An 18,929-nucleotide genomic window follows, 5' to 3' on the forward strand; every position below is an offset into this window, starting at 1 on the left:
CTCCCCGAGATACTGCAATCTCTTATCAGGAATACTACAGTGTTAGTGAAATGTCAAGCACCTGTCTAAAAGTCTCAATTTTCTGCTTGATAACTGCAGCGATAGAGAAGATGGATCTTGTGAGCAGTTGACCAGAGGTACTGCAACAAGAGAAAACCAAATAAATCATCATCAAGGGCTTAGAAACACATCACTCAATAACTCCTTCTTTGTACTTCCAGGAAAAGAAGCCTGTTCTGGCTGTCTGTTTAAATATGTGTCCTTTAAAAGCATATATTGAACATGCTTAAGAAACCATGGTTGCACAAACCCCCCCCAAACCTTACAGAGATGTAAGTCCTATGCTGCAATGCAGAAGAGTCTCCAGTCAGAGAATGAACAAGTTTATGGAGGAGAATGAGTTATTTTTATAGAATTAATTAATTAAATTAAATTATATTAACCTATGTAGCACTACTACTCACTCTTCCTTCCTCCCCCCGTTTTCTTACTGGGAAACACTTTTTTCTTGATAGGAGACTTAAGTTTGTTTGTCTTAATTTTTGTTTTTCTACAACCCAGGAAAAAGCCTAAACATTAATGATTACATTTCCTTATTTCAGTGACTGAAATGTCCTTGTCTGACCTTAGTTTAGAAATCAGGATAGTGGGGGACAATATTAGATATGTCTACTAAAAAAGTAGGGAAATAGATGTCACATCTATATTGTTTTAGTCACATTGAAGTCATCCTTTTCTCCACAAAAAACCAGGGGCTTTTAAAATGCTTCTTAGTCAGGTTAAAAACATCTCTAGTGTAAAAGCACCCCATAAAAATCTTCCTATCAGTAAGTTAACTTTTAAATCACAAAGAGTAATTATTTAAGAAGAAAAAAAAGTTAAGTGCTTTTCAAAGCAAAGTGCAAAAAGCATATATATCTCTCTGCAATTAGAAGAAAATGACCTATTTATTTGGAACATAAGAAAAGAAACACTCCAAATGGAGAGTGAAGCTGCAGTGTAGCTCCTACATAGAACACATTGGAGGTACAACACTGCCACGTCGGCTGCCTGAGAGCTGTTCCCTATCTACTGTGTTTTTCGGCAGCGGAGAGAAGAATAAACCACAGTAACCTTCCAGCTTCTCTGGGAGAATTGAAGTGTGGCAGTTGTGCTAAGGCCCCACTTCCCAGCTGCGATCAACCTGAAAATCACATTATTTATCTGAGGTAACTCAGTAGTCTGCATTGGACCAGACTTCGAAACAGTGCCTCTTATCTGAGTGCAGCCATCACCAAAATAAACAACCTGCGAGGGAAGCAGCAAATTAAAAGTTCTTTGTATATAAGGAAAGCACAAGCAAACTGTATTTCACAGAAAGACAGCTTTAAAACAACCTAATAAAAATTCCTCCCTGTTTACAGTTGGCCACGACACGCAGGGAAACATCATGAACTCGGCAGAGTTCAGGTGCTGGACTTGGGATAAGCGGCCATGAAATTTCTCCTTGTAGGACGCAAGGCAGGTTCTTGTTACTGAAAAGAAGACTATGTTTTTTGGTTAAGGAACTGCACATACAGCTCTTTTGCTGAGGTCTGCGATTGAGCTCCGGGTAGAAGCTCTGTGTCACCCAAGCAATGCCAAGCTGGGACAGGATGGCACCTCCCGGTGCGGCAAGGACAGTAGGTCTATGAGGGATGCTGATGCTGCTAGCAGCCTGGTATGATAAGCAGGCTCATTCTCAGGGCAGGTGGCATGAGGCTTTATTGTAACTTGCTTTCTTCTGTTCCAGGAAACATCTGCAAGGAACCCTTACCTCATATTTTCCTTTCTTCTCCAAGGGCTCAGATTCAGTCTCTGCAGGCAGCGTAACTTTGTCCCCTAGAAGCTCCTCTAAGATGAAGACGGTTTCCCAGTTGCTATAGTGATGAGCTGGGAAAATATCTGAGTGCATGCTGTCACCAAAATAAACAACCTACAAGGGAAGCAGCAAATTAAAAGTTCGTTGTATACGAGGAAAACACAAGCAAACTATTTCACAGAGAGAAAAAGAGCTTTAAAACAACCTAATAAAAATTCCTCCGTGTTTACAGTTGGCCGTGACACACAGAGATCTTATTAATATCACAGTTTCGGGTTTTATCTTCGACCAGCTCCGTAAGGAAAAGGCTGGCCCTGCACACCCTCCTTGCCCTCACCCTCCAGGGGCATTGGACGGAGATGCTTGGCTGGGACCAGCACAGGGGCCACCGCTGAGATTTTTGACTGACAGAAATAGCCTGCCAGGAAGCAGTGGAAAAGACTACCAAGAAAATACACTAAACAACAGGAATGAATTTTGGACAACTTTGGAAACAAGGGAGAACACAGAGCATCTCTCAGTGGTGACTCAGAACTCTTCTGTGCCCAGGGAGCAGTTTACCCCCTAGGGAAAATGTGGTCCCATCACCTTGAGTGGCATATTCACTCATCCAGACCTGTAATTAGAATAACATGATCCTAGTTTTCACTGATGCCACCTTTTAATCTATTTGATCTGTTTCATCACGGAGATTGTTTATTTCCTGATTACAGTCTGATTCTCCCCAAAGCTGCTGAAATGCATGACCATGCACACAGAATAAAACATCTAGAAAGTTTACATATTCTTCAGATAAGACAACTAATATGCTACTTCCAGTTCTGGACTGCAGTCTGTTAGACAACAGCAAGCATAACCAGAATAAAAATTTGTGACCGATCACATCAATAACTTTAATGAAACCTTGTCTGGTGAATTTTAGACTGAAACAGGGTATTTTCAGAAAGATTTTTTCTCACTTATAACGTACCTTAGGATCCAACTTGCCAGTCATCTTCTTCAGTAGTTCATAAAGCTGGATAGCATTACCTTGGGAATACCAGCCGGGCTTGTCCAGTGATAGCAGAGCCTCCTGCTCCTCGTCATTCTCTGAAATCACCAAGCAAAATCACCCGCTGTTAGCGAGAGCAGCCCACGCTCCTGTATTCGTGAGACGCGCGAGAAGCTGCCTGGGCACAGCTTGGAGATCGTGGTCTATTTTGACATTAAACCAGCTCCAGTGTCTGGCTCAAGTCCTGGTACTGACTGCGGGTTCAGTCAAGGTGTTTGGTAGCTGGGGGTAGGCAAACATTTGTGAGAAAAGATGCAGCCGAGCCTCGTCTGCAAGGGCTACAGAAGAGTCGAGGAATCAAAGCCATCGGCTTTGCCTCCCAGACGCTGCAGCAGTGAAGGCAGGAAGCCACGCGGACCAGACGGATGGAGGAGCTGCTACAGATCTAAGGTGAAACCGTGAGATTAGAGAGGCTGTAAGAGACAGCACGTACCTTTCCCCACTGAGGAATTACCTACTGCTTTTGAATGACGGCATAAATACAACAAAACAGGCTGAGGTAGCTCTTAAGGGCATTCGCCAGCCTTAGATCGGCGCAAACAATGAGCAGTTCCAGTTAACACCCAGTTCAGAAGAAATGATGAGTGGGCAATATTGCTGCTGGTGGTGTAATCCACATTGGCATATAGCTACACTGGCAGCTGTCAGTGAACTGGAAAAACCAGTAGAAGCTGAAACTCCCCAGTCATCACCCAACTGTGCCACAGGCTTCATTTCTAGCTGGTCCCAAAGCATGTCCTGGTGTCCGTGTGACCTTACTGCTCCGTCAGATCCAGGTGCTATTGCCAGATGAACTCTTAGCTTCTTGCTGGAGCCAAAACACTAGCCTTAGTGAACCAATAAACTAGAATTTCAACAGAAATATTAATGTCTTCTGCCTACTGATGTGGTTAAACAGAAGGGTGATTTTGTTATTCAGTCTCAGTTAAACATGTCTTATTTTTTATGCTAGAGACAGACGGGTAGAAGCCAACAGAGTATTTTGATCTGACTTAGGTGTAACATCAGGACTTCGTTTTTTCTGCCGCTTTATAGAATTTTTCAAAAAAGTACTTAAAATGTGTTAGGAAGAAGACTAAGACAGAGCAAACTTCATTTGATTAGAGACTGCTGAAAGCTGGAATGCAAATTTTGGAGAATAGTGAAATGAAAAGACAGCTTTACGTTTAAGAGCACTGAAGATGTACATAGTGCAGGACATTGGTCCTTGAAAGAAATAAAAAAAGAAGCAAAACCAGGGAAATAGGTATGTGGAGAGAGGCAGTAAGTCATTCTTTAATATTATGAATCTAAGAATTTGAATAAACACAGGATTTATTCTCAGACAAAACGATTCTATATTAAGGATGTTTTATAAACTAGGGAAAAACAAGGAAATTCAAAGTTGACACTAACAATTCACGCAGAACTTGTGTGGAAATGTCTTTTCCTTTGTTCTTCTTCAGAAACCTAGCGATAATAATAACAAGTATGATAGCATCCATTAAAAAATCTTCATTTCCTGACTTTTAAAATACATTTGACCAAACAACTTTTGATCAAACAGAAGTTGTCAAGCTTCAGCAAATTTGTTTTATTTTCCCTGTATTTTTAGACATATTTGTAAGGTTGGCTGAACAAGTAGACAAAATCTTCAAATGATACGGACATAGAAAAAGAAACTTATGAAAACAACTCTTTTGAGCTGCTACCAAAAGTTTCCTGAAATTTGTGGAGGTTTGTACAGCTATCATTGTCTCTCCATTCAGTCAGGAAAATACTAGAGAAAAATGGAGCTATTATGAGAGGGATTTTCAGAATAACAACATCGCATTTACAAATAGGAGCCCTATGTATTACAGCAGCACCAGAAGGCTCCAGCAAAGAGCAAGACCCTGCTTTGCTACCTCTATGGAAAGGCACGAGGGGCAGTCCTGACTGAAAAAAATCACTCTAATTACAAGGTAGAAGATCTCTCACTCTGTGAGATCTATTACTGTCACCCCTAGCAATGGGATTCATCTTACTTAACTCGATGCATCCGGAATTTAGGTTCTAATTTACAGTTACAATCTGAACTAGTTGGCCAGGCTCCCTCGGTAGGCAGAGAGCACAAGAAGCACTTTCTAGAGGTGCCAGCTCTGGAGAAGGAAAGGATTTAATTAAGTTAGGAACTTTGCTTTTAGGCAATGAAATGAAGGGAAATTTTGAAGCCTGGTTTCCTCCTCTATGCTTGGAGGCAGTAAACAGAATTCAGATGTCTAATTCATTATGGGAGCACCTTGATTTTGGAAGGAGCTTCAGAAACCTGAGGAATTAGGGAAGGTCCTTTATAATATTTGAGTTGTAGAGCTATGGGGATAATGAATCTGAATTGGCAAACCTTGCCTCGAACCATCTCGTATTGGCTGCTTGTGCTCACACATCTAGGGGTGACTGTATCAATTTTATTTCTGTAATCTGAGGTGGGAGGAAATTAATGGTGTTTCAGTTGCAGTAAGCCATTAAAAAGAAGGGTTTCTAATCCACTTACATTTTCCCTGTGGCAAAGTATAGTCAAGAAAATTATTCTTCAGCTCTGGCTGTTAAGACCTCTTGTAGTAGTTCTGCCATGTAAAAATTGATACAAAACAACTTAAAACCCATTAATGACACCATTGGCTCTGGCCTTGTAATATATCCTTCAGATAGCAGCTACATGACAGCACTGAAGAAATCTGCAAATTTCCTGCAAAAATGCTGCATAAATGTAGTTATGATAGTTCCTAACATATTTTAGATATGCCAAGCCTAACTTTGGCTACACTCAGACAAGAGGAAAACTGCTGCTGACCTTCCTTCCAATTTGCTGTTATTGATTCATAAAAGTTCACTCAAAGGTCAGAAATGCTATAAATACTCCTTCAGCAGGAAGCAACACATATATAGGTGGGGATGCTAATGCTTCAGGTCTTATAAGCTGGGAGGAAAAGGAGACGTCCTGACAATTTTAAACAGACTGCATAACCAACAAGAATTTCTCAGATGATTTAGACAGAGCAACTTGCTTCCTTCTGAAGCCTAATATATCACTGCAACCCAGACTCCTGGCTGTAGACTGAAAACGTGCCACGACAAGAAACGTAAAGGTAGCAAGCAAGTAAAATTAAAATAATTACCCCCCCCAAATCGTTCTATTAAAACACTCACCCAAACCTCAACAGTGATTCAGAGCAATTTTCCTGAGGGGAAGCTACTCTTCCTTTTTAAAAATAACAACAAAAACTTGACACATGCTGGGGCAATATTAATATTGCTGGAATGGTGATTTGCATATTGCTGTGTCTAACAGCTTGGGAAATGTTTTCTGATTCAGAAATGTACTCCCATCACCGTTAGCAGATATGTTTTTTCAGATAAACCAATTCACTAACAAGACTCAATATCCTTTTTCTTGCCTGCTTTTAAATGTGAGTTGCAGGTTTATAACACGGGCTGAGTAACATCTGGTTTCGTTCTGAATGAATATGCAAAAAGTAATCAGTGAAGCTTATTCCCATTTAAATGACAAGTGATGGTAATTTACTTTGGCACAGAATCGCTCCTTGGGAAATTCTTTGCACACGCTTGCTTACTGCCGTGTGCTTTGCTATCCGTTTACGGGTTATACTTGCCCAGATGGAAACCTGAATACGTGCGGCGCTGAGGTTGTGTCCACACTAAATGTTCAGCCCAGGATCTGAACGTGGAGCTCTATCCTTAACCTGGCTGGCGTTTACACTGTTAAACCCCAGCCCATGGGATGGGGCTCTCGTTTGGGAAGCCCGAGGTTAAGAGAGAAGCTAAGAGGGTGAATTTACGCTTCGGCAGTTACTCACCTCTCTTCAGCCGCACCTACGCCCAGGTTAATTCTCATCATCTCCCCAGATCTCCTCCGGCTGGGTGCCCTACGGCGAGAGCTGGGTACGCGCCGGGGCGAGGGGAGGACCCGCGAGCCCGAGGACACCTCGCACCCACTTGGCCGGGCAGAGACGGGGGTAAGGAAGCGACTCGGAGTGCCCGGAGGCCGTGCCAGCAGAAGCTGTGCCAGGTTTAACCGCAGCATGTGCGCAGGTCCCCAGCAGCCCCTTCTCCTGTCTGTCTCCTGACAGCCTTTTCCTCGCTGCCATACAAATCTAGTTAGAGCGGCTATTGGGATTACTGATGCTTTTTGCTCCTTTGAACTGCACAATAGGATAAAAACAGGCGGTGACCCTGTCGCTGCTCGCGCCTGTACCTGCTCCTGCCTCCTCCTCTTCCTCCCCACGGGCAGCTCTCGCGGGCTCTCACCGCGGACAGGTGTATGTCTTCAGCATTTTGTAAAACAAGTACGTTTTATGATCCACAACTATCATACCGATATGCCTCTCTGTAATTTAAAATAATGTCATTTCAGGCCCTGAGGACATTAATATGAAAGCCAGGTTATGTTCCAGCCCAGCTTGCAAGCCCGCTCTGATCCTAGATGGCATTTTGAGCTCACTTAAGGAACACAAACTCTCTTTTCCAGAAGGGGACTCGGGGCAGGAAAGCACATCGTTTTACAGTCAAGACAAAGGGACCTGCATAAGTAAAATCCTTCTGGTGGCTTCTTCCAGTGGTAAAGGGGATGAGATGGCATAACATAAGCTGCAGGGTTCCTCTGGGGGCATGCTCTCCATGGAGAAAGCAAGTACTTACAAGCTTGCTGGGGGTAAAACTTCATACCCTACGGGCACCCTTCTGTAGGGCAGCACCTCAAATTCCTATGTATAGATCCACCACTTTTGCTGGGTGGTGTCCAGGATCCATGCAGATATTACTGTGTGTTTTACCATCCCTGAATTACTTCTGTGCCCTGGAAGCAGCTGGGAAAAGCATCTGCCCGACACGTGCACCAGCGCTTGCCAGTCTCCTGTCTGACTGGATGACTGCAGGGAAGTGATAAAGAACAAATTATTCCCTTAGCACGATGTGCTGAAATAAAAGGTTAAGGCTTCCCAAAGTGACTTTGGCCGTTTCCATTTTTGGCTGTCCAATCTCATTTTTTTCAGAAAAAGCCTGAAGATCAGCTCCCCTTCCTGCCCTTGCATCATTCTGCTTTCTTTGGGGTGGCTTCTAGTTGGTGAGACAAAGGTGAAACTAATCAAAGTAAAAATTCAGTTCTGAAAACTGGAACATGATTTTTAATTTTACATAGGCAGTGATACATCTTTCTTATGCTTAGCAATCCCAACATATATGTGCTCATTCATATGGAGGACTAAATAACAGTACTACTAAAAGCTGGAAACACTCTGAAAGAACACCATAGGTAAAGCTGAGAGAAAAAATACAGACACCATCCTGTGAAAAAAATAAACTATTTCATAATAATTCATAAGTGCTACTTATCCGATTACTAACAAACCCTTTTCTCACGATGGACTTCTGTTCTTTTGCTCATTTATAAGGCCTGGTAAGACCAAAGTACAAGATAGTGTATTTTCAAATTGCCCTAGGCATAGAAGAACCACAGACTCTTTAGAGAAGAGAAACAAACAAATAAACAAACAAATAAATAGTTTTAGATTTTTAGTTTTACTAAAACCTTTTTATTTTTTATTAAAATCTGCCTTAGTGCTTAATTGTGCCAAGTGACAGCCTACATTGAGACAAGATTGAAGGTTTACTTGTTTGTAGGAAAATCAGTATTTCCTTTAGAGAAGTCAGCAAGGAAGTTTCTTTAGGAAGTTTTGATTACTTTGTTACAGGAACTGAAAATAATAGCTCATTACAGATTTAGTAATTTGTTTTCTAATCTGTGAAAGCATTAACTTTATAACTTCCCAGGAACAGTCTGGCTAATGAACAAAGTGTTTCTGTTTAAAAAATTGGTATGATGAAATACAAACAAGGCCTCTTTTTCCTTGGAAAAGGAAAATCAGTTTTTTTTTGAGAATGATTCATCTGCAAGTTCATTTTTAAGTGTAGTTCATGCGCAGATTTGGTGAAGCTTTTTCTGTAATTTTATTTAATTGTATTTATAACTCAGAGAACTTCTATTTTGGAAGGTAAGAGGGACATAAATACAGAATTTAATTTCTTCTTCTTCTTTTTTTTTTTTTAATCGGGATCTTTGGAGAAGTACAAAATGGCCAGATAAGAAATAAATTCCTTCCCCAGAACAGTTTTATTCTGGACCTCATTTGTTTTGCAAGAAGTCTCCAGAGCCTTATAAATGAGGAACTCCCAATATACAGACAAATGTCCCCAAATAACCCTATCAATATTAATATCATAGTCATCCTACAGATCCCTATATAATTATGGAGAGAGACAGGCTTTTCCAGAAAGCATTTTAAATTCCAGTAAGCTAGGAGAGGTATGGTAATTGAGGAAAAAAAAAAAAGATGTAATCATTTCAGGAACATGCAGTTCAGTTCAAGCAACTGTCTATAACCTTTCTTACTAGGGTGTGCTTCACTGCTGTACAAAAATTTGAAGAGTGGATGGAAGCAGAAAATGGAGGGAAGCACAGATAACATGAGGGCCACCAGTCAGTTCTGACCTAACCTGTCACTTCAGAAAAATGTCTCAATTAATTTCAATAATTAAAAAAAACCTAAGACACACAAAGCATCTTCTTTGCACTGTGCAGACTGTAATCTCTCAGCTTATCCTAACCCTCTAAGTGTCTCTAGCAATACCTACTGAAATAAAGCTTATTGGAATTTGCTCTTGGACCATACTCTTCTGCACTGAAAATCGACACTGCAGTGTGGTGGAGAAAAACTTCCTGCTGTTCATTTACTTTGGCCTCAGACATTAAAAAACCCCACCACCAACAAAAAAAGAACAAAAGCTCTTTAATCCTCAGTTACAGAAAGACTAAGAACTTTTTTCCCCCCTACATCTTAATATTTCAGGTATAAAATAAATTACATAAACTAGAATAGACCATTTGATTCTGAACAACCATATCTCTGCAAAGCAATATATGGACCCTGCTGCAAGAGGCCTTTGGTTTTTATTTCTTCAGTTCCCTAAAATACATTATTTCAAAGGGCATAATAATTGTGAAGTAGACATAAGCATGCACAGTTATTGCACTTACTCATTTGCCTGGAACACACAACAGATATTTTCATTAACTTTTATATGAAAACTATTTATACAGCCAAGTTGAGTTATGGTTTATAAGAAAGCTCCATTCTTTTTTCCTAACTTACTTCACTATCGGAAATCCCTACTTTAAGTTTATTGATTAGTTCTGTCTGAAGTTCCAGCTCTTCAAATAGCAGCTGCCTCTGAAGGGGGCAGTTTTACATCAACCTTTAAAGACTAACTTAAGTTGCAAACTTTCACAGGTAAAAAATGAAATTTGGGAATTAAAAAAATAAAATCCAGCCAGGCTACTGCCTGTTAATTACCGTACAAGCGCTCCGTAGCTGCAGATAGTGGTTATTAAAACCTTGCTCAGACTGTCCCTCTGACTCAGTAATTAAAAAAGAAGAACCCCACCCCAACCCACAACAGTTTCCTTAGCACGGTGCTGCTGCCGAGCCCGGCAAGCTCAGCAAGCGGCAGCGAGAGCATTCCTGGAGAGTGGAGGGGCCCGCCACTGGAGCCTGGGTATCTCCCCACTGCTGTGTGGATGTTAAAAAACTCAGACATGTTTTTTTTCTGTCTGAAAATGGGAGACTTCTCAAGGAAAAAAAAAAAAAAAAAGAGACAACTTGAAAATAGCTTATTTTCTCAGTGCTTCACAGCTATCTTGCTATTTAAGTTGTAAAGTATGCTCATTCCCAATATTTCTAAACAAAACTGGATGGCTTAGAATAATCAATTTTTTATGGAAATAAAAGCTAACACCTGAAACTACTGAGAGAGGGGTTCTGGCTCCTCTTGACCCAAGACTTCTTTTTATCACATGGCAGAAGAGAAGCATTACATTGCATACTTAAAAATCATACCAATATTAAAAGCATTGGAATGTGGCTGTCAGGGAAGAAACTACCTTGGCATTGCTTCATATATGTACTAAACTGTGAGTATTTTTAGAGTTTATTAATAATACTTAGCACTTCAAGTAACTGTAAAAGAAAAAATCTTTAATTATAATCAGAATATGATGGCATTAAATAGTTAAGGACCATTTTCTATTAGAAAAATATAGAAACTGGTTCAGAATCATAGATATGACAGAATATCAAACATACCAGAAAAGAATAAAATATCAAAACAATCACAGTGGGCAGTCATGTTCAGTATCAAATAAGACTTTTTTTTTCCTAATACATTTTCTGCCTTATATTTTCTTTCCCTTTGCTTAAGAAAATATTCAAGAAGCACCAAAGACACTTCAGGACCTAACACTGATTTTAGTTTCAGAGAATCTGCCCTTGGAGATACATCTCTGTTCCTGTATCATCAATGAATCCCAATGGGGACTCTGCAATCTTATTAACATAAGGAGGACCCTTAGATGCTTTTACCGTATTCTCTGCTGTATTTGATATTATTACTATCCCTTCTAGATTAAAAAAAACCCAAACCTTTAAAAATTTGGGGTTGTGCAGTGCACCCTTGCCATGAGCAACGCGCCCATTAAGGTCCATCACAAAAAGCCTTTACCAGAAAGTGCTATAGAAAGAAAACAATTTGGAGTTGCGCTGGTGAGTAATTTGGTGGCACTACGCCAAGTAACAGCTAAACAGGAGAAAAAGGAGTACATAAACTAGGAAACCTCCCCAGACCATGGGTGTGATGGAGGGTGGGCCAGCTGGGGAGCAGGATGGCCAAGCTGTGACCGGCTGCTTGGGTGCGTGCCTTGCCAAGAGGCGTGGGGGAGCCGTGACGGAGGATGCCTTTGGGAAGGAAGGGTGCTTGTCCTTGGGGAATCGTGGTCAGCTGCATACAGGGAGGACGCTGCACCCATGGTTTGGTCTGGGTTAGTCTGGCTTTTGGGACAGGGAGTCACCTGTTCTGCCACATTTCCTACCTGACCTCGGGCACTTTGTGTGTAAACAGAAGCATTAAAAGCTCCCCCACAGCAGAAGTCCTATGAGTGTAAATATATTAAGGTTCGTGAAGTATTTTGGTACAGTGGCAACAATAGCCATTTAAGTGGCTTAGGAGGGAGAAGTGAGATGCAGATGGGAGAGGTAGAACTGGATTTATGTAGACTCTGGATAAAAGAAGAAATAACTGTGCTATGATGTTGCTCAGGCCATGAATGCCGAGATGAGGGACAGCGGGAAAACTTCTCCTGGGGGCCAGAGAAAAGCAGAAATATTTTCACTTTCTTTCCATCGCTCTGTGCCTCTCCTGCCCCTTAGCAGCTCCTGTCTATGTAGGGTGTGCACACCCAGCTCCCCGTTGAGCCTTACAACCTGTGGCACATGGGGAGCAGAAGGGAAGGACAAGACATGTCCGTGTGTGCATGTGACAGAAGATAGAGGGGTGACGGCAAGTTCAGTCTTGAGGTTTGGGGAAAATTCCATGGCCCTGTAGACCACAGTCATGGATGAATTCAAAGGAGGGACAAAGAACGTGACAGGGTTAGAACAACTGGCAGATATTTCAGACGCTTTTTAAGGTCTGCTATGGGCCCAGGCATGTCAGGGAACACCAGAATGAAAAAGACCAAGAAATCCTATTCCTATTAGATCTGTTGAGATATAGTAGAACTTCATATTTAATAAACAAAATGAAACATGTTAGGAAATTAAAGTTCTAACAAAGGAAAAGTTTTTATGTGTGAAAGAGTCACTGAAAATCTCAGAACAATGTAACCGGGTTGGAGATGGCAAGGAAAAATGGAAACTATTCCTTTCTGGCATAAGTACTTTTAGTTACTCTGTGATGGGAAGACCGGCATGAAAGATTTGTAGTAATGAGTTTTCTGAAGAAGTAAAAGCGAAATGATCCCTGTGACACTTCCTATAATGCTTTTCCAGTTCCATACCTGTGCACTTTGCGTGGTTTGCAAAACCACTTAGTGTCTATATGAAAATGCACTTTGTTTCTCAGAACCAAGAGCATTGTGCCAGATCTCCGTATGCAGGAATTTCACAGATAAAATCTCTTTCTACTATTATTCCAGAAAAAAATAATCATCTTGGAAGGCTCAGCCTTAGTCTGGCAATATCACAGAGACACCTGGGATCTGTGGACAGTAATAATATATAAAGTGGTTTCACAGCAGATAAGAATCAGGTTAGAATGAACGTGTTTACTGATGAAGCGAATAAGTCCTGGGGTTGCTAACTCTACCTAGAACAACATGCAACATACATATTGAAGTTTAAGACATTTGGACTCCTTTGTGAAAAATAAAGAAAAACTGAAGTACAAAGAGAACGAGGAAGAAGACGGCACATCACTTTTACCTCTTCCTGAGCTTTCAGCTTGCAAGAAGTAATCCCCTTCCGAACATCAGCTGCAGAGGACTTCCTACTCATCTAAACAATGCAGTGTCCCATGATCACTTGCCATCCAAGAAATGTCCAGTTTTGTGTTCTCTGACCTTTGTTAGGTGGGAGAGGCAGAGCTGCTGCTGAACTAAGTAACTATCTCACCACCTAGGATTTCCCCCACGCAGGATAAGTCCACACCTGCTATCTGTTGCAGTCGTCCTCTGCCACTAACCGCTGTGCAGCGCTCCTGGGTACTTCGTAAGCATTAGGTAAGCCTCGGTCTTTAGAAACCGGTAAACTGAGGCAGAGATTCAGTGTCATATCAAAGTGAACCAGATCTCAGCCCAGGCTTTGGTCACAATTCCTCGTGTTCCCAGCTCATTTCTAGGGCTTCCTAACTAGCTCCTTTCACTACTTGCTTCCAATAGCAGATCTGATGCCTGCAGTACAAAAATCAACATGTGCTTTCTGTGAAAAACAATTCTGCAGACTAACCTTAATAAAAGCTTGACATTTTGGAAGAACACACAAGAGAACTCTAAAGCTTCTTAATGAAAACCAGCACATACAGATTCATGGAAACTATGCTGAAGGGAAGCTTTCTGCAGTGGTTGCCAGCCCTCATTTTGCCAGGAATGTACCATACACAAACCTCTATATTTGCTCTACTACAAACTACCTCAATCCCAATTTCCAAATTAATTAAAAATCAAATCACAAGGTAAATTTTTATGGGGTTCTCTGTCTAATAATCCAGTTATTTTTGAATCCTACAGAAGAAAACAATTACATGGAGAACAAAGATAAATACCCCCCTCCCCGAATCCTATCACTTACTGCTTACACATATGTGATCTATGCCAAAAAATGAGTTTTCCCTGCAAAGTCATGCTGATAAGTCACCCCTGTGACGTAGGTAATCTTTCTTTCTTCCAGAAATTCCTTGTGGATTTCGACAGCTGTTAAAGAACTATAACATGAAGTTTAATTAAATGTCCACCAACCTAAATTCACACAGGTTTGCACTGAATCTGACCGGTAAAGTTTATGAACTTGTATTGATCCAGTAGACCTGCACAGATCACAGCTTTCTGATCAGCAGGTAGCCTATCCAGTTGCTAATATACTGGTGCCTAGAGACATCTGAGATGCCCGAAGGTCCTCCAGCACATTAGTCCAAATTGGGAAGGGACGGGTCTTCCATAGGTCCTGTGCCATTTCTGCAAGACCCGTGTTTGGATTCCCTGGGGCTTTTCATTAGCACTGGAGGCCTATGATTAGGCAACAAATGCATCATGGCTGGGATTCAGCTCCAGATGCAGAAATATAATGTAAAGGTTCTATGATAGGAAGCACAGCCACTGCGGGTTGCAGTATTACATCGACAGGGCCAATGTATTCTGCAGAGTACAGCACAGGCACTGCCGTCTGGGCAGTTGTACAGCCCTCCACTGACCGTGCTGGCTCGCTCTTCATTGCCTGCAATGGGAGCTGGCTGAGGAATACCAAATGATAGGTAGCCAGAGAGTCTCTATACACTGTTGTTTCTATATCCACTCCTGGTACTTACTTATTTATTTCAAGGTAGACCTCTGTGACTTCTGACATACAGCATCACCCTTACAATGTAGTCATGAGTCAATTCTTGTTTAAGGGAGGGGCTTGCAACTAAATGGCAAAAAAAAAAAAAGCTTCTGAAAACTATTCATCTTTATGATACAGGTTTGGCAAGAAAAGAAGCTTTTGAACTAAGCTATCAAGGGCGTAACATCCTACTTGTAAACAGCCATAGAGTCTGGTAATGATCTGTATGAGTTAATAAGCTTTCCAGGGGGACCTTTTTTATTCTGTGGATGAAATAACAGGTATTTGTTTAACCATCTTATATTAAAATGCACAAGACAGATCAAAAGGAAATATGCATTCTCTTTATGCCAAAACAGCTGCTGACTTGCACATGGTTTGTTTCCCTAGTGTTCCTTTTGGTCTTTTGGTATTTCCAGTTTAGCTCTTCCTCCTCAGTCATGGGTGGACACTTATGTGTGCTGGGAAATAGAATGAAGGTGAAAAGAAATATTTCATATAACCAGAAGCAATATTAAAAAAACCCTTCTAGTCTAGAATTCTGGATATTGAATTATCTGTATAAATAATTGCTAGACATTCTTCAGGTATTACGTTAAACTAGTCTGAGCTCCCATGTGTCCAATGTAAAGGAGCCACAAATTACTTCTTCATTAAGACTACTTCTTAATGTTCTCTTCACTAAATTAAATTAAGTGAGCTTACATGTCCCTCAGACACAATTGCTTAGTCAACCATTTCAAACTTTCAGCATTTCTATGGAAGACAACTGAAAGAACATGAGAACTGAAGGTACTATTTCAGAAAGGGTCCTAGTAATGCTGCAACAAGAGTTAGTGTTGCAAGTCTTGCTCATGTATGGAAGATGTTCATTTGCTTTTGTCTTCCGCACAGAACTGGTCTTCATGTCAGTAAGAAATCTTCCCTAAATCCCAAGCCTTTTTCAGCATCACACGTTGTTATAGTATTACCACACTATAAATGTGATCTATATTGAGTGCTGACCTCTTTGCTTCTAAATCTTGCACAGCATTTGGCTGTGTTTTCTCAGGGACTATGGAGGAAAAAAATCACCTCTTAATAATCCTTTCATGTGTTGGAGGAGAATTCCCTTAAGCCAGAGAAGTCTGTTTGCTGAACACAGTTTTGTCTGGAATACAAACTGGTCATTTAGGTATTTTGGCTTTGGGTTTGAAAACACAGACTAGGATATGGCAATTCAATTTCCGTGGGGACTCACTACAGAGAGAGGATGGGGTTGACAGGCCCTTAGCAGCTCATTCTGCTGCAAAAACAAGCGGCATTTTTGGGATGAATCGGGCTTCCTAACTGTGGGAGCTTTCATGCCTTATCTCTCTGGTACTGCAGGTACAAACCAGATCAGACTGTGTCACGGTTCCATTCTGTGCTAATATCCTGAAATAAAAGAAGAGAAAATAGCAACACCAGAAGGTGGTCACAAAACTATGAATGAGGATTTTCTATACATCCTGACTTTTAACGACCTCTCTATCACATGGTCTATGTGTTTAAATGGAATTATATAGAAAAACTGTAGTTAACTCTCTTTATCTGCAGTTTATATAGTTACTAAATGTTGTTGTTAAAACAAATGCTACTTTTAAATCCTGATGTCACCTCTTTGGCAGCCACGTTTAAAGCATCATCATGACTTACAGATTTTGCAACCTATTTCACAGAAATAGGTTCTTTGATAGACTACTTCTAAGTACACAGGCTTGGAAAGCTTAAAATAATTCACCATATTAAGAAGCCATTTGACATGCTTCTCTATGGAGAAAGCTGCTTCCATTAAAATGAAACATAAATATGACCTGATAACCAACAACCAATTGTAAGAAATCATTGGTATGGAACTGTCTTCCAAAACAAACAACTACTCTAGCTTATTGCATTCAATAATTTGAAATAATTATTGAATAACTTGAATAATTTCAGTGTAGAACACATCAAGTTAGGAGGTCCAGTTCCTTAAACTTATAAATATCACAGAACCATAAAAAGTAAATCCAGCAGAATTAATTGCAATTATGTTATCTTAATTTCCACATTATGATAAATCTTTGGAAAGGGCTAAAAGGATTTTCACAATCAAGACTCTCATGGAGTCCTTATGCAAACACAGTTTACAGTTCTACACTGCTTCTGGATTAGGACACTAGAAATTTTAGTTAAATACGCAAATCTGCCAGAGATATGATTATGGGTAAGTCATTAAATCTCTTGGTGTTTTAGTTCCTTGGCTCTAACAGAAAAGCCACCGCTTTTGTTATTTCACCATTTGTTTATCTGGTCTGCCTGCAGGCTCCTTGTAGACAGAGACTGACTCTTATCACGTGCTTGCACAATACCTTAAAGAATTGGGTTTTGAGTTTTATCCAGGCCTGGAATATAACGTAATATAATCAATAACTAGATTTTGCAGTACTGTTAATTACTGCAACTCCTTTAGAAAATAAAAATAGACTTTCCATACACAAAGAATTCTGGTTTTAGAATTCCTGGCAATTATGCTAAACATGTTTTCCAGTTTTAACAAAAAGAATATTGTTGATATCCAGCTTTTGAAAGCAGCAGCTTCAGCTTTCTTTGAACTAGCTTTCTGTAATATTCTTATCAGCTTTGTGCCAAACACAGTATTTAATATCAAAGGTAATCAGCTGAAGCAACCCCTGCTGTCTTTATGCAGAAGCACATTGCGCTTTTTCACTGTTTTGATTTTCGGATAAATAACTTCTTATTCCTTTTATCCTCTAAGGTACTTTGAACACTAGGCAAACATAAAGAACTTGGCTCAACACATTAATTCTTTCTTTTAAAGAAGGATAGGCATTGGAGAATGCATCCACAGTTCAGCATTCATCTTGATACTCAGAAACAAAGAGATGCCATACTTCAAAGACTATGTAATCTTTTTCTTTTTTTTTTTCCTTAATAAACAAGGAGTTGTTTATGAACAACAGTAGAAATCATGGGGCCTATCTTTCTATGAAGTTGTGCCTTGCACTTGGATTCACTGAATGTCTAATAGGCTGCAAAGTCTCATGGATCTTCCAGTAGCTGGGTCATTTGCGGCCTGGCTCTGCTGCATGGATATGCAGGTATCTAACAAGGGGTAATTTTACACTGCAGCCTTTCTCTGAGCTGGCAGGGACAGACCCATTTTTTCCTCTCCAACCTGTAGAGGCTGTAATATCTCTGAGAATACTAGGCCACGCTCAAATGTGGCTGAAATTGCATTACTGATAGAGGTTTGCAGTAGGGGATGGGCATAAGTTCCTGCTCACACAAGCCATGTGATGGCGTAAGCCGAAATGTTTAGGCAAACAGACTAAATGTTAAAGAATTAGCCTGTGTCCTGGTAGCTCCTCTGGCTAATATGGTTGAGGCATTGGCCAACGAAGCTCAAGAAGCAGCAACCCAACCCAATTTCCAACAGCCGTCTCGGCTGATAACAGGTATCTCCCGTGACAGTTAAGAGGGACCATCAGCTGAAATCCCAGCGCTTGACCCTGCTCCAGTTTTACAGTGAATTGCTGCGGTCAGGCCAGCACTGTGCCCTCCTGGTAGAAACAGAAACCAAACGTGGCCACTCAACCTCTAGCTTCTGATGCTCTGTAAAATGCCTGAGCGAGACCAGTTGTTGTTGAGAATATGTCTAAATGATGCAATGAAAATCTGGTCTCCCAACACTTCTGAAACAAATACCAGTAAAGCCCATTCCAAGAAAAACAGAACAAAACAAAACCACTCCTTTCCTCTCCCTAGGAGAAAGGAATGGCCTCTCTGATCAGATAGCCTAAATGGATGTACCATAAGGGAAAGCTTGGCTTTCTTGTTCTTTGGCTACCACACAGCCTAACTACTACAGAGTGGCAAATTACAGCAGCTTAACTATGTCATTGTATGAGTGGATACATGTACCGTCAGTGCAAACTGCAGAGTGGCCCCTTGCATAATTTTACAAAAGGGTTATAAATGATACACTGCCAATTAGTAATAAAAAAGTACTTCCTCAATTTCAAAACACTTGTTTTTATGAGGCAATGACTGTCAA

The 18,929-nt window shown here is 40.7% G+C and overlaps 1 protein-coding gene across 1 annotated transcript in view; it reads right to left on the bottom strand.

The window, feature by feature from the left end:
* The window catches only part of NT5DC1 (5'-nucleotidase domain containing 1), a 151,682-nt gene that overhangs the window by 19,803 nt on the left and 112,950 nt on the right, over window positions 1–18,929 (bottom strand). The window contains exons 9-10 of the mRNA XM_075046768.1: window positions 2,811–2,929; window positions 1,796–1,954 (exon numbers count right to left, since the gene is read on the bottom strand). Coding sequence (XP_074902869.1) covers window positions 1,796–1,954; window positions 2,811–2,929 — 278 coding nt within the window. The remainder of the gene's footprint in view (window positions 1–1,795; window positions 1,955–2,810; window positions 2,930–18,929) is intronic.

The sequence above is a fragment of the Buteo buteo genome, chromosome 15, assembly GCF_964188355.1.
Source record: "Buteo buteo chromosome 15, bButBut1.hap1.1, whole genome shotgun sequence".
Lineage (NCBI taxonomy): Eukaryota > Metazoa > Chordata > Aves > Accipitriformes > Accipitridae > Buteo > Buteo buteo.